Source organism: Prionailurus viverrinus, chromosome D1 (genome assembly GCF_022837055.1).
Source record: "Prionailurus viverrinus isolate Anna chromosome D1, UM_Priviv_1.0, whole genome shotgun sequence".
NCBI lineage: Eukaryota > Metazoa > Chordata > Mammalia > Carnivora > Felidae > Prionailurus > Prionailurus viverrinus.
Window position 1 is genome coordinate 90,467,930 of NC_062570.1, and position 14,695 is coordinate 90,482,624.

Consider the following 14,695-nt stretch of genomic DNA (forward strand, 5'->3'; position numbering starts at 1 on the left):
ATGGCACTTCACTTTATCTTCTTGACCAATAATCATAAAGTCTGCTTAATGGCTTCCAAGAGCTTTCCTTTTTGTGTTTTAGGGAAAGTTCAGGTGCCAGGATGCAATGGAATTTTATCTGATGCAGCTTACCTGTGTTTCCCTATCAAATGTTTTCAAATTAAACAAACTATGTATTGTAATACTTACTTTTGAATTTTAATATTTTTACTCCTTATTAATAATGAATATTGTTTTTGTGAACAATTTTATTTTTAAGTATTTGAAATAAAGTTTAAAATTTAAAAACAGTGTATTGTGATTTATATTCAAATAATAATATTGAGGGTGACATTTGAAACAATGAAGTAACACAGTTTTTCTTGAGGAAAATACAAAATAAATTTGGTGAACTTCAGAATAAAGGGCAACAGAGTAGTGATAACGAGTATGATTTATCCTAATATAGGCTGAGACCATTTGTTTCTAGATATTTGAAGTGAATAGTAAGCCTTTTGAAAATATAGAATTTGAAAATCAGTGGTTTTTGACTCTTTTTGAGAATCAAATAAAATATGGGCCTGTTTCTCAGAAAATTCACATTTGCATACCCTGAAAACTTTGGTCAGAGTGGTCGACTTGTCCAGAGCCAACAGGTAATGGCAGGAATGAGCTAGATCCTGCGTTCTTTTGTCCAGTGTTTTTTCTAATGGTGATATTGATGGTGATGATGATGATGATGATGATGATACAAACATCAACAACGTCTGCCACTTAGCAAACAGGGTGTGGTAAGCAATGGCACATGGTTTTCTCATTGGATTCTTTCAAAGAGGGTACTGTTACCTCCATGTTGCACATGAGGTCACTGAAGCTCAGCTCAGCCAGAAAAGGGCAGGCCTGCAGCTCCACAATTTCCCCTCCACCTCTGTCCAGCTTACCTGTACACTACTCAGTCTTCTCTTCAGCATCCATGGATTTTCAAGCATCTCAGCACATCTTTGCTAGAGACCTCTGAGCTCCCTTCTGCTTAGAACAGAGATTCAGCCTGTCTGCTTCTGTGCAACCGTACCAGCTTTTTAAAAAAATATTTTTAAGGGTATTTATTTATTTTAGAAAGAAAGGGAGAATGAGTGGGGGAGGGGCACAGAGAGAGAGAAAGAATCCCAAGCAGGTTCTGCACTGTCAGCATAGAGCCCAGTGCAGGGCTCAGCCCCACGAACCATGAGATCATGACCTGAGCTGAAATCAAGATTTGGACCATTAGCCAACTGATTCACCCAGGTGCCCTGTACCAGTTTTTAAAATATTGAAATCTGTTTGTACTTGTAGGCAAACAGCCTGTGTCCCCAAGTCTCCAGTACCCTTCCAACACTGGCAGCCCTGTCTCGTCCTCAAGGAACCCAGATCCAGCAAGTAACGGGTTAATACTAGCACATCAGGGGGCCTTAACAACTGCCTCAGCGCCATTTTCTTCCATTGATTTTTTAAAACTCTGCTATCCTTGCTTTGCTTTGTTTTTCCAGTTTTGTTGAAATATAATTGACAAACAAAATTGTATATCAAGTGTACAACATAATAGTTTAATACACATTGCAAAATATTTACCATAATCAAACTAATTAATGCATCTATCATTTCACATTGTTACCTTTCATTTTGGCGTGGTGAGGGTGCTTAAGATCTACTCTCGGAAATTTCAAGTGTACAATATGGTATCATTAACTGTTGTCACCATGCTGTTCACTAGATCTTCAGGACTTACTCATCACAAAACTAAAAGTTTGTACCTTCTGACCAAGGATTTGAATATTACTCCTGCCTTTGAGAATGAAGCATCTCCTTACCCCTTAAGGCCCGGCTAAGTTCTGTATTGTTCCTGATACCCTTTCTAACTAGTTCAGCCTATATTTTAAAGAAATACGTATAGGATACCTTCTATGCACAGGCAGTGTGTGCCTGGCACTGGAGATACAGTGATGAACAGAGCAGTTTTTGCTCACAAAAAGCTAGGTGGAAGCACACATGAAGACAAGAGTAAGCCTAATAAATGCATCACCACACACTCTAGTAGATGTTATGAAGAAAAAGCACTAAGTTCAGTTTGAGTATAGTAAGACAATGGAATTTAAATTGGGGGGTCAGGGGCGCCTGGGTGGCGCAGTCGGTTAAGCGTCCGACTTCAGCCAGGTCACGATCTCGCGGTCCGGGAGTTCGAGCCCCGCGTCTGGCTCTGGGCTGATGGCTCAGAGCCTGGAGCCTGTTTCCGATTCTGTGTCTCCCTCTCTCTGCCTCTCCCCTGTTCATGCTCTGTCTCTCTCTGTCCCAAAAATAAATAAACGTTGAAAAAAAAAATAAATAAATAAATTGGGGGGGTCAGAAAAAGCATCTAGGAAGAAGGAAACTTTAAGGAGAGATGGGTAGAATGGGTGATGTGGGGGCAAGTGTGGGGGGTTAGACCAAGAGCAGACTTCGCCCGTGGGAAGATTCTGAGGTGGAGAGCAGTTGGTGGAATCTAGGAACAGAAGAAAAGTCCCTCTGACAGGAGCAGATGGAGTGAATGCGAGGAAGGGGTTGTGTGTATTTGGAGAATCAGGCAGAAGCCTTATTACGCAGGACATGGCGGGTGGGGTAAAGACTTGACTATTACCCCGGTGCAAATGGAAACCTTTGAAGAGTTTTAGGCGGGCGATGGATGCCATCCAAGCCACGCCAGGAGTGGGGCATGACTGAAATGTTTTCAGAAGGTATACGTGGGAGGGGATTCGTCCAAGATTAAGAAGGGTCACGCATAAATATTTCAATGACGGAGTAGTGATTTAAAACATTTTTTTATGTCAATTATACATGACCTGCTGATTCATATGTCTCACTACCTTACACAACCGTGTCTAACCCTAGGCAGGAGGATGTGAAGGAGGTTCTGCAGCAGCAACATCTTCTCATGAATTTAGCATTTCTCTCCATGACAGTTTTCCTTCTTTCTTGTGGAAAGTTCCTTTTCTCCTTGGCTTCTCTATGATTGTTTTTCCTCTCTTCATGGTGACAATGTATCTCTGCCTTCACAAAATACACACTGAGTTACTTGTAGGCCAAGTTTATTTATTTATTTGAGACAGAGAGAGAGAGAGAGAGAGCACGAGCAGGGGAAGGGCAGAGCGAGAGGGAGAGAGAGAATCCTAAGTAGGCTCCACACTGTCAATGCAGAGCACTATGTGGGGCTTGAACCCATGAACCGTGAGATCATGACCTGAGTCGAAGTCAGACACTTAACCGACTGAGCCACTCCGATGCCCCCAAAGTTTGAAGCTTCTAATCAAGGCTTGCTCTCTCGGGTGACCAGCCCCCATGCTGAAGTCATCCAGGGCTTCTCAATAGAACAAAAGACTCTCCTAGCACCCTTATCACTCAAGAAATGCCAGGAGTTTTAGGACCTCTATGCCAGAACCGGGGACAAAGACCAAATATCTTCCTCTGACACCACATTCATATTTTTTAATGGTTAAAAATTGATGATTTGGTCATCTTTAATATGTACATCCACACCCCTCCTCTTTTGGTTATCACCATACATTTTGGATGGCACTTCGAGCAGTCTTTTCCACATTTTAGAGTTGTCTTGGACACAACATCTCTTCAGCTAAGGTCAATATAACAAAGGAGACTTAGAGATATTTTAGTCCAATTTTTAAATTTTACCACTATATTCCAGGTTAACAAAAAGAAAACTGTTATTGCAAGGATACCTTGCACTATACAATTTCAAATTTGTCACCAACTGCTTCCAGTATACAATTTCACTTTCTGTAACTCTCCTGTCCTGCCCCTTGCCCCGTTCTACAGTAGGACAATAAGTTCCCTAAAGACGGGGCTCTTCTTTTGTTCTTTTTCAGGTCCCATAATATTTATTGTGGATCTTGGATTTTATTTTCTTTTTTGTTTTTTAATTTGAGAGAGAAAGTGCATTTGATTGGGGAGAGGGGAAGAGAGAGAGAGAGAGAGGGAAAATCCCAAGCTGGTTCCACACCGAGCATGGAGCCTGATGCATGGCTTGATCCCACAACCCTGGGACCATGACCTGAGCCAAAATCAAAAGTCAGACATTCAACCAACCGAGTCACCCAGGGACTGCCAAGGATGTTGGATTTTCAATTAACACTTACTGATGGGTCCCCTGAAATAGCCTATTAATAGAGGAATTAAGCCAGAGATTCAAGGGATCTTTATCCTTAAGCTGTACATACTCACAAGCCTTTTTTTTCTCCATGTTTATTTATTTTTGAGTAAGAGAGCATGCGTGGGGGAGGGACAGAGAGAGAGGGACAGAGGATCCAAAGCCACCTCTGCACTCACAGCAGCAAGTTTCATCTAGGGCTCAAACTCATGAACTGTGAGATCATGACTTGAGCCCAAGTCAGACACTCAAGCAACTGAGCCACCGAGGAGCCCCATATCTGCCAGCCTTTTTAAAGGGGTGTTATTGATAACTTTTCTTTCCTATTCTAAAAATAATAATTTAAATGAATATACATTTACTGGATTGATATCTAGAGACAGAATGAGGTATTGGTTCTCTTAGTAATAAATGTGCTGTATTAGATGTTTCTTGACAGAACTAGGTTTGGGAAAATGTAATATCACTTATGGCAAATTCCAAGTCAAAAGGCAATGTTCTATGGTAGAGTAGAATTTGGTGGTGTATAAATCATTTGGAATTCCTGTGACTGTGGGTTAGAATGGCTGCCTATTCAAGCTAAGTTTACCAAGAAATGCCCAAGAGTGGTACAGAAATAGACAAGTCCTAGGTGGTCTCACAGAGAGAACTGTGTCCATGCTGAGAGAGGAAGGGCAGAATGATCTCCTCCATCATATGAGTCCAGTAGGGACCCAGGAAGCAGCTGAGAGAAAGCTAGATATAATGATGTCTGGTGGTTAAGGCTGAGATACAACTCAGGAGTCATCATGAAGCTGATAACCTTGGCCCTGTGGGGGTGTGGGTATTGTAGCAGAAGCCAGTGACAAGGGATGGTGACCCTTAAGGACCAAATGCTTCAACCCTACTCATTCCCACTTCTGGAAACCCAGTATTATGTTTCTCCCTGGAACCTGGATAAAAAGCTGGGTAAAGAGGGTAGACCCTAAATTTATTGAAATTAAATTTCCAACACACAGTAAAGGGGATGCATAATACAATGTGAGTTATAGAAAAATACAGATGGTTTTGTCTCTTGTACTGCTGAGTATATAAGCAGAGATTTGTAAGTGCTATGGCCATCAAGGAGGTAATGGGGTTCAGAACAGCCTTCCTGAGAGAGAAGGTATCTGAACTGAGATGTAGAGTGGATAGGAATGGCCCAGATAGCCTAGGATATTAGCAGGAGTTATAAAGCACCAGAGGAAAGGCATGCCCAGCAGAAGGGATGGGTTGCTCAAAAGCTCAGTTTAGCATTTTTGGAGATTGAATACAAAATGCAAAGAGTAGTGAAACAGGAGGGGGAGGGGACAGGGCAAACGGTATGAATGCAGTTGTATGTGACTTTATTTTACCGATGAAAACCTCAGGGAGCTGGCCCCTTGCTTTAGGGTCATGCCATTCCATACTCCCTTTGTTTACTATGTTTTAACCAGACTGGCCTTTCAGTTCCTCAAATGTGATAAGCTTCATCTCACCCCAAGGACTTCAGACCTTTTCCTTATGCTTCCTCTCTTTCTAAGACATTCAGTCCCTTAAAATGGTCACGTTGGAAAGCCAAATGCTTATTTATTGATATTATTCCATGTAAGCAGTTTCCAGACTTATCTTTAGGACATATTTATGAGCCATATCAGAAAGACCATTTGTACTCAGACTTTCTGTTTTCTTTTTCTTTTTAACCTAAAGTGGTAATACTGAGAGTTATACCCTACTAGGGCTTTGGATGACATTTGTCTGTTTCCAGAGATGTTTCCTACTCTATCTCTAATGGTGGAAGAGGGACAGTTGTTAAGTGTCTTCAAAGGAATGAACCATAGGACCCGAAGGTGACTGAAGTGTGAGTTCTATAAATGTTTTAAGCAAAGGCAGTATATCATTAGAATAAGTGAATCCTTTTCTAATGTGGTCCATTTGAATGTTTGCATGTGCTTATCAGAACAGAAACTTCATCATCTTTAATGTCAGCTGCTGAATTCACTTAGGACTTAAAAAGACCTAATTCTACTAAAAAATATGGTAGTAAAACCAAAGTATTTGCTTTCGTGACACATACTCATATAACACACACACACACACACACACACACACACACACACACACTCTAAAAGTAGCTATGCTGTTGGCATCTGAGTTTAACTATAGAACCCAGTGAGTTAAGAATTAAATCACTTAGATTATCATTGACTACAAAATAAATATGGTAATAATTCTTCAGCTACTCAGTCACTATAGATGAGTTAAGGGAATGTATCTACCTCTTGAAGAAATAACCCTTTTGAACTCTGTAAAGGATATTTCAGTTCTAACTTACGACACTACCTATGAACAACAGAAAAAAGAAATCAAAGTAGAGTGATCCTGAGAAAATTAAATAGTATAATTTTGTCCTTAATTGGGTAACTATGCATATTAATGATGAGAAATCGATATAAACAAAAGACATTTTAATGCTTTATTGGTTTTACATAAATGACAAAAACAACAAAAAATCAAAGCAAAGGTATAGCAAATGGTTCAAAAGGAGTATTCATTAAGCAACATTACTGAAACAAACAACAGGATTTAATTCATCCAAGTCAGTTTTAGTAGCTAAGACATGGAACTGGTAGCAGATGAACTTGTATTCCAGGGATTTATCTCCTGTACGGTCATGTGCCCCCTAAATCTGGCAATAGAACTTCACACACTGTGGACTTTCAATGAATACTGATGAATAGGAAGCTGTGGCTTAAGCTCTTAGGATAAAGTAAGATGCTTTTCTAGAAAAATACTCCAAAAGGAAAGACATTTATTTCTAAGGTCATCTAATTATCAGTTGATGTCTTAAAGCCTCAAAGTGAACAGTCTTTTTTAACTCTCTTTCTAGAAAGTATCTAATTGAACCATAGCAAGTTCATTGATTTTGCAATTTTCATTGGCATCCAACCCCACATGTCAACCAGACACATACACACACAAATTTATTTTTCCCCACTTAAGATCTTATACCTATTAACTTTAGAACATTCTTCAACTTCTTTTATTTGGGGGAAATAATACTATTGTTCTTTATGAGATTTTAACTGGTGGTCTTTTCTTAGCGTGCTCTGACTTATTCCCTTTTCCCAGACTGCTAAGTAGCAGTGGACTTCAGTTTTCATTAAATCTCTCAAAGAATTGGTTCGAGAAATTGGCGTTGGTCCATCATCTGTGCACCAGACAGGGCAGAGAGGGGGAATCCTCTGAAGAAAGTCATGCAGGTAACTTGATAAAATATAACAAACTTGATGTAGAGTCCTTTTCTCCTCCTTCATGTCAATGGAGACTATGTTACAGCTTAAATAAGCTTTATGGAACTTTTTCTGTTCATAGACATAATCAAGAGACCAGTTTAGAGTTAGAGACATATAAAGAGTACTAGCATGGGATACAGGTGATCTTGGTTTTAATTTTTGGCCAACCACCAAATTATTATATTGTGCAAAATAATTCATTTAATCCCTTTGGGTGTTAGTTTCTTTACTGGCTTAATTTTGTCTTAACTACTCTATAGCTTATTTGTTATGAAAAATTATATGAAGGATATAAACATATCTTGATTATTACTACCGTCTCTGTATTGAAGATTGCTTGAATGAAAAAATTCAGGTCAGAAATTCTCATTTAAGATAACCTTTGACTAAAGTTTTTTCAAGCATTTAGCATTGTATTATGAGCACTTTCCCCTGGCACTTGATTCATAAGACTAAAAGAAAACACGGACATTTTCAATAAACAAAAATAGAAATATAATTTTCATCATTGTTATGATTCTTTAAAACAAGTTAAAAAATTTGATGTACTTGAATTTGGAAGACATTTGTGAAACTAATCAAACAGCCTTCTAAGAAAAGATTTCTTGGCAGGAGTAAAAATTTTCCCAGAACCTTTTTTGTGGAGGGATTTCAGTGGAGGCTTTTTTAAGGGTAGGACTCTTTTGGGGGTTTGTAGTGCTCTTGCTATCTTCACATGCTCATTGCAGTAATACTTGTTGCTTCCTTCCGATAGATGGATGAGTGTGCGTTCTGCCAGATCCATGCATTGGGCATGGACCCAGTGCCCATCTCCATGAGAGCAGTAGATCATGGCAGGTTTGTTGAGCTCAGTTGAATAAAATGGTACCCAAGTATTGATATCCACATCACAAGTAGCGCAGCATGTGATCCAGTAGCCTGTCTCAGACTCATCTTCTTCATCGTCTTCGTTATAGGTGTCAAATTCATCATCACCATCAAAACTATTTGCTTCTGCACTGAAACAAAATTCTTCTGAGTCTTCAAAGGGAGTGGAGTCCCCTGGGTCTTCTGTTGATGTCTGACTATTTGTGAGTGTTTTCTGATCTTCATTCACATCATCTTCAGCACATTTCAACATATAAAAATAGAATGCCTCTGAAGAAGCCTGTTTATTGTCTCCTGGTATGCCAAGGAAAACATTTCCATTTCCCATGTTGCTCCCAAACCAGATCTTGCTGTGCTTAATATCTGGGGTCCAATCTGGGGTCTCCATCTCACGAATTTCTATCTTGTTGTCCACAAAAGAGACAATGTTGCAGACCATTCTCTTTTGATTTTCAAGCTGATAGCCACCAACAATAACAAATTCATCACTGTTTGTTTGAGTCAGGATCGCACTGGAGACAGAGATTCCTCCTGGCAATACTGTGCAATTCACAGCTGGGCTACCCAGTGGGAGATCAACCTTTATGCTGTATAGGTTGGCAGGGCGGATGTTATTGGCAAGTGAGTGTCCTCCTAAAATATAAATGGTATCATTTCTGGCAATGGAGACATGAAAAGATAACCCATCCTGAAGTTCTGGCAGAATGTATGATGTAGAGCACCCAAATTCAAAATCTACCAGGAAAACATGGGGCAGACAGTCAGCTACACTATTCCATTTTTCTGTGATTCTTTGGGCAGAAGGCATGTATGACCGTCCTCCAAAGAGAACACCCATACTTCTCCCTCGACTATACACCACATCAATGGAATGACCATATCTGGCTTCAGGAACATCTCCTACCAAGTCTTTCTCTGTGCAGCAAAAAGTAACTTTTTTGTTGTTCTTGCCAACAACAGACATGACATAAATCTTATCTGAAAGCTCATTATTTGGTGTTTTCCCTCCATGGATGATATATTGATGCTTTTCAGACTCTAAGCTGCCTCTGAAGATGCAAGTGGCTGGGTAACGAAGAGGAGGAAGGTAGCAGGAATCCTTAGAGAAAACTGCAGGCTTCAGTTTGAGATGGTTATGCTTTACATCAAAGTGGAAAACTCCAGTGGGGCAGGATCTCTTGGGCCAGCCTTTTTGGCCAAAGAAGAAAACTTGCCCATCAAAATTCATCAGTGAGAAGCCTGGTTGTATTAAGGCTGTATTATTACTGACTGTTATCATCTGTAGTGACATATTTTCTGATAGTGGATGGATCTTTTATCTGAAAGAATTACACACACAAAATTACTGTATCTCTTCATATAAGTCATTATGTTTGCATCACCTTACATGTAAAACGCTTATTTAAAAAAAGTTCTTCCACAAGCTTGTAGAGGGACTGAATTAGCAAAGTCCAGGCAGCTAGGTAAGTAATAAAGAGCCACAGAACCTTCCTTCCTAATAGGATCCAAGCAGTTGGGACATGTTTTCGACATGGACCATCCTCCCTTAGATTTCTGGGAATTGTAGTCCTATCCCCCCCCCCCTCACAGATTCACCCCCCTCCCCCCCTTCACAGATTCACCGCTTGTCGGCCGAAAGAACTACATTTCCCAGGAATCCGTTCTCTATGGGATGCGTGGTTGGAGACAGTTTCTGTTGCTCCAGGAGAAGCGACTCCTGGGATGCCCCTCTGAATAAAGACGCTCAAAGTGCGGAGTGACTAGAAGGGAGCCAAGGCGGAAAACTAGGGAACGGAGGTGAGCGCAGCTGACGCAGACCCAACATCCGGGTTACGGGAAGGCTGCAGCACCAGGAGGGGCGTCAGGCCGACTGCTGCCGAGTGTTCCCGGTGCCTCTCCGGGGACTCTTAAACAAGTGACCCCGTAGGAAGCACAGTTGTTTTTGGCCCTGTGGGGTTGCCTGGAAACCGCAGCCTAGAAGGAAGCCCCGGATGAGGCGTCCTAGCGGACTCCTGCCTGGATGCTTTCGAGGACTCCAGTCAGTTACACCCCTGAACGTCCTTAGGTTGCTGGGTCGGGGGGTGAGGGCGGTAGTGTGGGGGACCTGAGGTTACAGAAGCTGTGACTGTTTTACGGAAGCCAAAGACCAGGCTTTGAATACCTGGAGCGCGGGGGAGAAATTACCTGATAATGATTTCGTAGTGGAAACACTAATTAGATTTCAGCGAGTGTCTTGTCAAAAGCCCCTGGTTTTTCCTCAATCGCTCTTGCTCCTGCATTTAGGGTTCTTTCAGGGAAGCAAAGAAGGTTCCTAAATACCCCCCTGCTTCCATTCTCTCTTCCTCTTACCTCTAGGAAAATACAGTTAGTGGCCGTTATTTCAGATCGCTCTTTCCTGCACAAAACATTTGACATAAGTCTTTAGAAACGCTGTCGTAAGCAGGTACTAAGCAAAGAGGTGCCAGAATTATTCAGGATTTAATATTAGTCATGATATTTTTTAAAAATCTATTTATTAGATGAACTCAGCTGGATACATTTTTATTTTATTATTATCACTTACCTTAGGGAGATGCCAGGAGCCTTAATGAGAAATACACTCTGTTTGCAGAGTGAGGTCCTAGGCACCAAAGGTTAAAGGAATCAAAAGGGTACAGATTCCCGACTGTTCAGAGTAAATTATTACTATGCTTCAAAAACAGGACGAAACAGTGTCTCTGAATGTGACTGTCAGTAGAGTATGGACTCTGAAGGCCGTTGGCTATAATCAAATCCTTTGTCTGTCACCTATTAACTATATGAACTTGGGCAAGTAATTTAACATCGCTCTGTCTCAGTTTCCTCATCTGTAAAATGAGATAATTTACCTACCTCCTTGGTTGATGTAAATTATCATTAGTAAATTACTGCATGTAAATTATTTACAATAGGGCTTTGCACACTGTGTTAGTTATAATTATGCTTGAACTTATCAAAAGTAGGGTTGTTAGTACACAATTACCTACAAGTCATGGCAGATGATACTTAATGTTGGAGATGGTTAAAAGGAATTTAGGATCTGGGATCTGGTCAGTGGGTATAGATTGATGAATTTTTTAGACTAATAAGAATTGGATAAGCATACACAATGGAGGCGCGGGTGGTGAGTTCAATTTAAATAACAGGAAATCATTCAGTCATTCTTCTGTTACCCTTTCTCTAACCTCTCCTTAAAAATGCAGGCTTTGGGGGTGCCTGGGTGACTCAGTTGGCTAAGTGTCCGACTTCTGCTCAGCTCATGATCTCACGGTTTGTGGGTTCGAGCCCTGCATTGGGCTCTGTGCTGACAGCTTGGAGCCTGGAACCTGCTTTGGATTCTGTGGCTCCCTCTCTCTGCCCCTCGCTTGCTCATGCCCTGTCTCTCTCTATCTCTCAAACATAAATAAATGTTAAAACATTTAAAAAAAATGCAGACTTTGCAGCCTGAGTCCAAATCTTGGTCAAGTTATTTTTTCTCTGTTCTTCCTTTTCTGTAAAATGGGAATAGTATTAGTATGTATTCATTGGGTTGTTTTGAAGGGTAAATGGGATAACACGTGTAAATCACATAGCACAGTGGCTGGCACATAATAAGCATTTGATAAATGTTGGCCGATACTATAGTTTTTATTTTGCCTGCAAAGATTCCTTGGCCCATTTAGAATCTATGTGTTCAGTGTAGTGAGATTTTGGTAAGGCTTTTTGTCTTGAAGCACTTCTGTAGATCAGATGTAATTAACCACTAAATGTGCTCTTCTATTTAGTTTTAGTTTACTTGGGAGATTCCTCAAGGTGTGATATTTTAAGAATCACATCTTGTGAGTTATGAAACCAAGTGAGGACATGGTGAATGAGAAGGGTTATTGTTAAAGTCATGAAAGCAAGCCCGCCTCTTCTTCATGATGGTTTGTAGGTTCAGCAACTTGCCCTGCTTATGAAATCACGTGGGTGTCTTTTTTATTCATGGCCCATCCAAGTATGCATGAGAGAAGGCCTGGTGCAACTAAGAACGTGCTCTCCATAGGGATTAAAGGAAGTATCGTTCCCTCAATTCAGTAAATGAAAACTGTAAGTGACTCAGCGTGATACGTGCTTGTCAGACAGTTGTCCGCTTCTGGGTAGGGGGAGCACTGAAGCCAAAGTTTGTTTTAAGTATCTCTGTTTGTTTTAAGTATCTCTGAAGACTGTTATTGGGATAAAAAGCAAGCTCCACGGGGGTCATGGAGTCCATATCCCAAGGGGTGAACATATACCAAGAACACTAGCTTTTAAACAGCAGGCTTTAAAAAAAAAATTAATGTTTATTTATTTTTGAGAGAGACAGAGACAGAATGTGAGTGGGTTAGGGGCAGAGACAGAGGGAGACACAGAATCGGAAGCAGGCTCCAGGCTCCGAGCTGTCAGCACAGAGCCCAATGCGGGGCTTGGACCCACGAACCCTGAGATCATGACCTGAGCTGAAGTCGGATGCTCAACCGCTCAACCAACTGAGCCACCCAGGTGCCCCAACAGCAGGCTTTTTTAAAAATAAGGTCTCATTGTGGCCTTTTGGCTTCATTTTAAGGTTGTCTTAGGGAATTTGGCTTCTCATAAGTGAAAACATGACTACTACAGATGAAACAGATACATTTTCTTAGGCAAGACATAAGGAATACTACCCATTTTTTTACACCTTAGTTTGGTTCCCTAAAGATTTCTGACCTGTTCTCCTTTTGATGCCCTGCTCTTGATGCACCTCATAATTTCAGGGCCCTAAAAAACAGGTGAGGTTTATTACTGTTAAGGTGAATTTCCTCCTCTTGTAATGCAGTTCAACTATCTGTGTATTTAATGTTTAGATTACCCATTTAAAACCATGACCAGATGGCACACTTATTTAAAGAATAAACAGGAACACTGAAAGTGTTTTCACATTAATTTGCCATATTTTTTTAGTTTTTGAAATTTGCTTTATTCACTTAAATATGCCCTCACTGGAGTGGACTATTGTATATTTTCCATAGTTTTAACATGACTATATTAGTCACATCTTGGTTTTTAAGAGTTTTTAAAAGGTAATACTAGAACTAAAATAATCTACTTTCTTTAAATAGTCTAGATAAAAAAGGAAGATTTGGAAAAAAAAAAAAAGATACTGTTCTTCAACTGAAGGAAGTTTCAAAGTCCACGCATTAAAGATTCTTTTTAAAAGACAGAAATAGAGGACCAATAAATTTATACAATTTTCCCAACCCCATGCTAACATTCCTCAGCAGGGAGGTTTTCATTTATTCACTGTGAAGCTAGGGCACAGTTGAAAATCAAAAGAGGACTAATGGTGTGAGGTCTGGGTTTGTAGTTTCCTGTGTCTGAACTGACTCTTTTTTTCCTTCCAAAGAAAGGTACTGTACTCGGAGGCATTAAATCTTACTGATCAGTGTTGCCCGTGCTTTCTTGATTGCTCCGAAAGAGTAGGTAACCTCATGTAACCACAGTCATTTCGGGCATGAATTAACACTATCTTGCACAGCTAATTGGGTCTGAGATATACGTTATTTGCTTTTTTTGCTGGCACTGAAGCCAGGATTAGGTCTTTTTGTTTTTTTTTTCCTGACACTTATGCCAGAGAAGCATTTATGTACTAAGATGAACGCATGGGCTCTGATGCCACGGGAATTGAATCCTTGCAGCAGCCTGACAGCAGAAAGCCCCATAGTTTCCAAATTTTACAGCATCCCTTCCCCATCTGGACACCCAATGCATCTGTAACTCACCCGCTGCTAAAGCGGGGCATCGTCTTTCCCTTCAAGTTGACAAACGTAGGTGCCCATCTTTTAGCTTTGATAGAAATGAAGGTATCGGACCTACCTGAAGGCCAGAGAGGCTGCTCACCCCTCTCTGAATCTTTGCCGCTAAACCAGGTATTAAATGTCAGCACTTGGGGAAGATTCACTGACTGCCCACTCTGACCGTGGCAAGAGGAAGGCTCACAGTAAAGAGAATGTGTATATGTGCCTGCAGATGTTCCAGTGAACGCTGATCTAACGGGAGTAACTGACTGTGACCTTTTTTTTTTTTTTTCTTTTCTTTAGATGGTCGAGGGAGATATCCACCGGGGTACATGCTCAAGATTTAACTATTTCCTTACTGGCAAACAATGGAAACACAGTCAGCTATTTGTAAAGACCAAAACAAAACAAAACCTGGCGGAAACCTGACTTATGTTTTTATTAAAAACATTTTAGAAAAATATAGAAGAAAATGAATATAATTGCTATGATTTAAATAACACTATTAAGAATCAAATGATAAATTATTTCCTAAAGCAGAGACCACTGATACCAATGTCAGTTATTTTGATCTGAATTGCTCTTCAACAGTCTCG

General features: G+C 40.4%; 2 protein-coding genes across 6 annotated transcripts in view; one reads left to right on the forward strand and one right to left on the reverse strand.

Moving 5' to 3' along the window:
* Positions 1-8,020: 8,020 nt before the first annotated feature.
* RAG2 (recombination activating 2) lies at positions 8,021-10,548 on the reverse strand. The gene is made up of 2 exons (XM_047824195.1): positions 10,498-10,548; positions 8,021-9,632 (listed from the first exon to the last, which is right to left on the reverse strand). Exon 2 carries the CDS (start codon positions 9,602-9,604, stop codon positions 8,021-8,023), a length of 1,584 nt encoding a protein of 527 aa, XP_047680151.1. The 5' UTR covers positions 9,605-9,632; positions 10,498-10,548.
* The window catches only part of IFTAP (intraflagellar transport associated protein), a 66,472-nt gene continuing 61,750 nt past the window's right edge, over positions 9,974-14,695 (forward strand). For 3 of the 5 annotated variants that reach the window (XM_047824196.1, XM_047824200.1, XM_047824201.1), the window contains exon 1: positions 10,154-10,351. The gene's annotated coding sequence lies outside the window, so the exon portion shown is untranslated. Of the gene's footprint in view, positions 10,111-10,153; positions 10,379-14,695 lie in introns of those variants that run through there. The other 2 variants (XM_047824197.1, XM_047824199.1) reach the window with 2 other exon arrangements.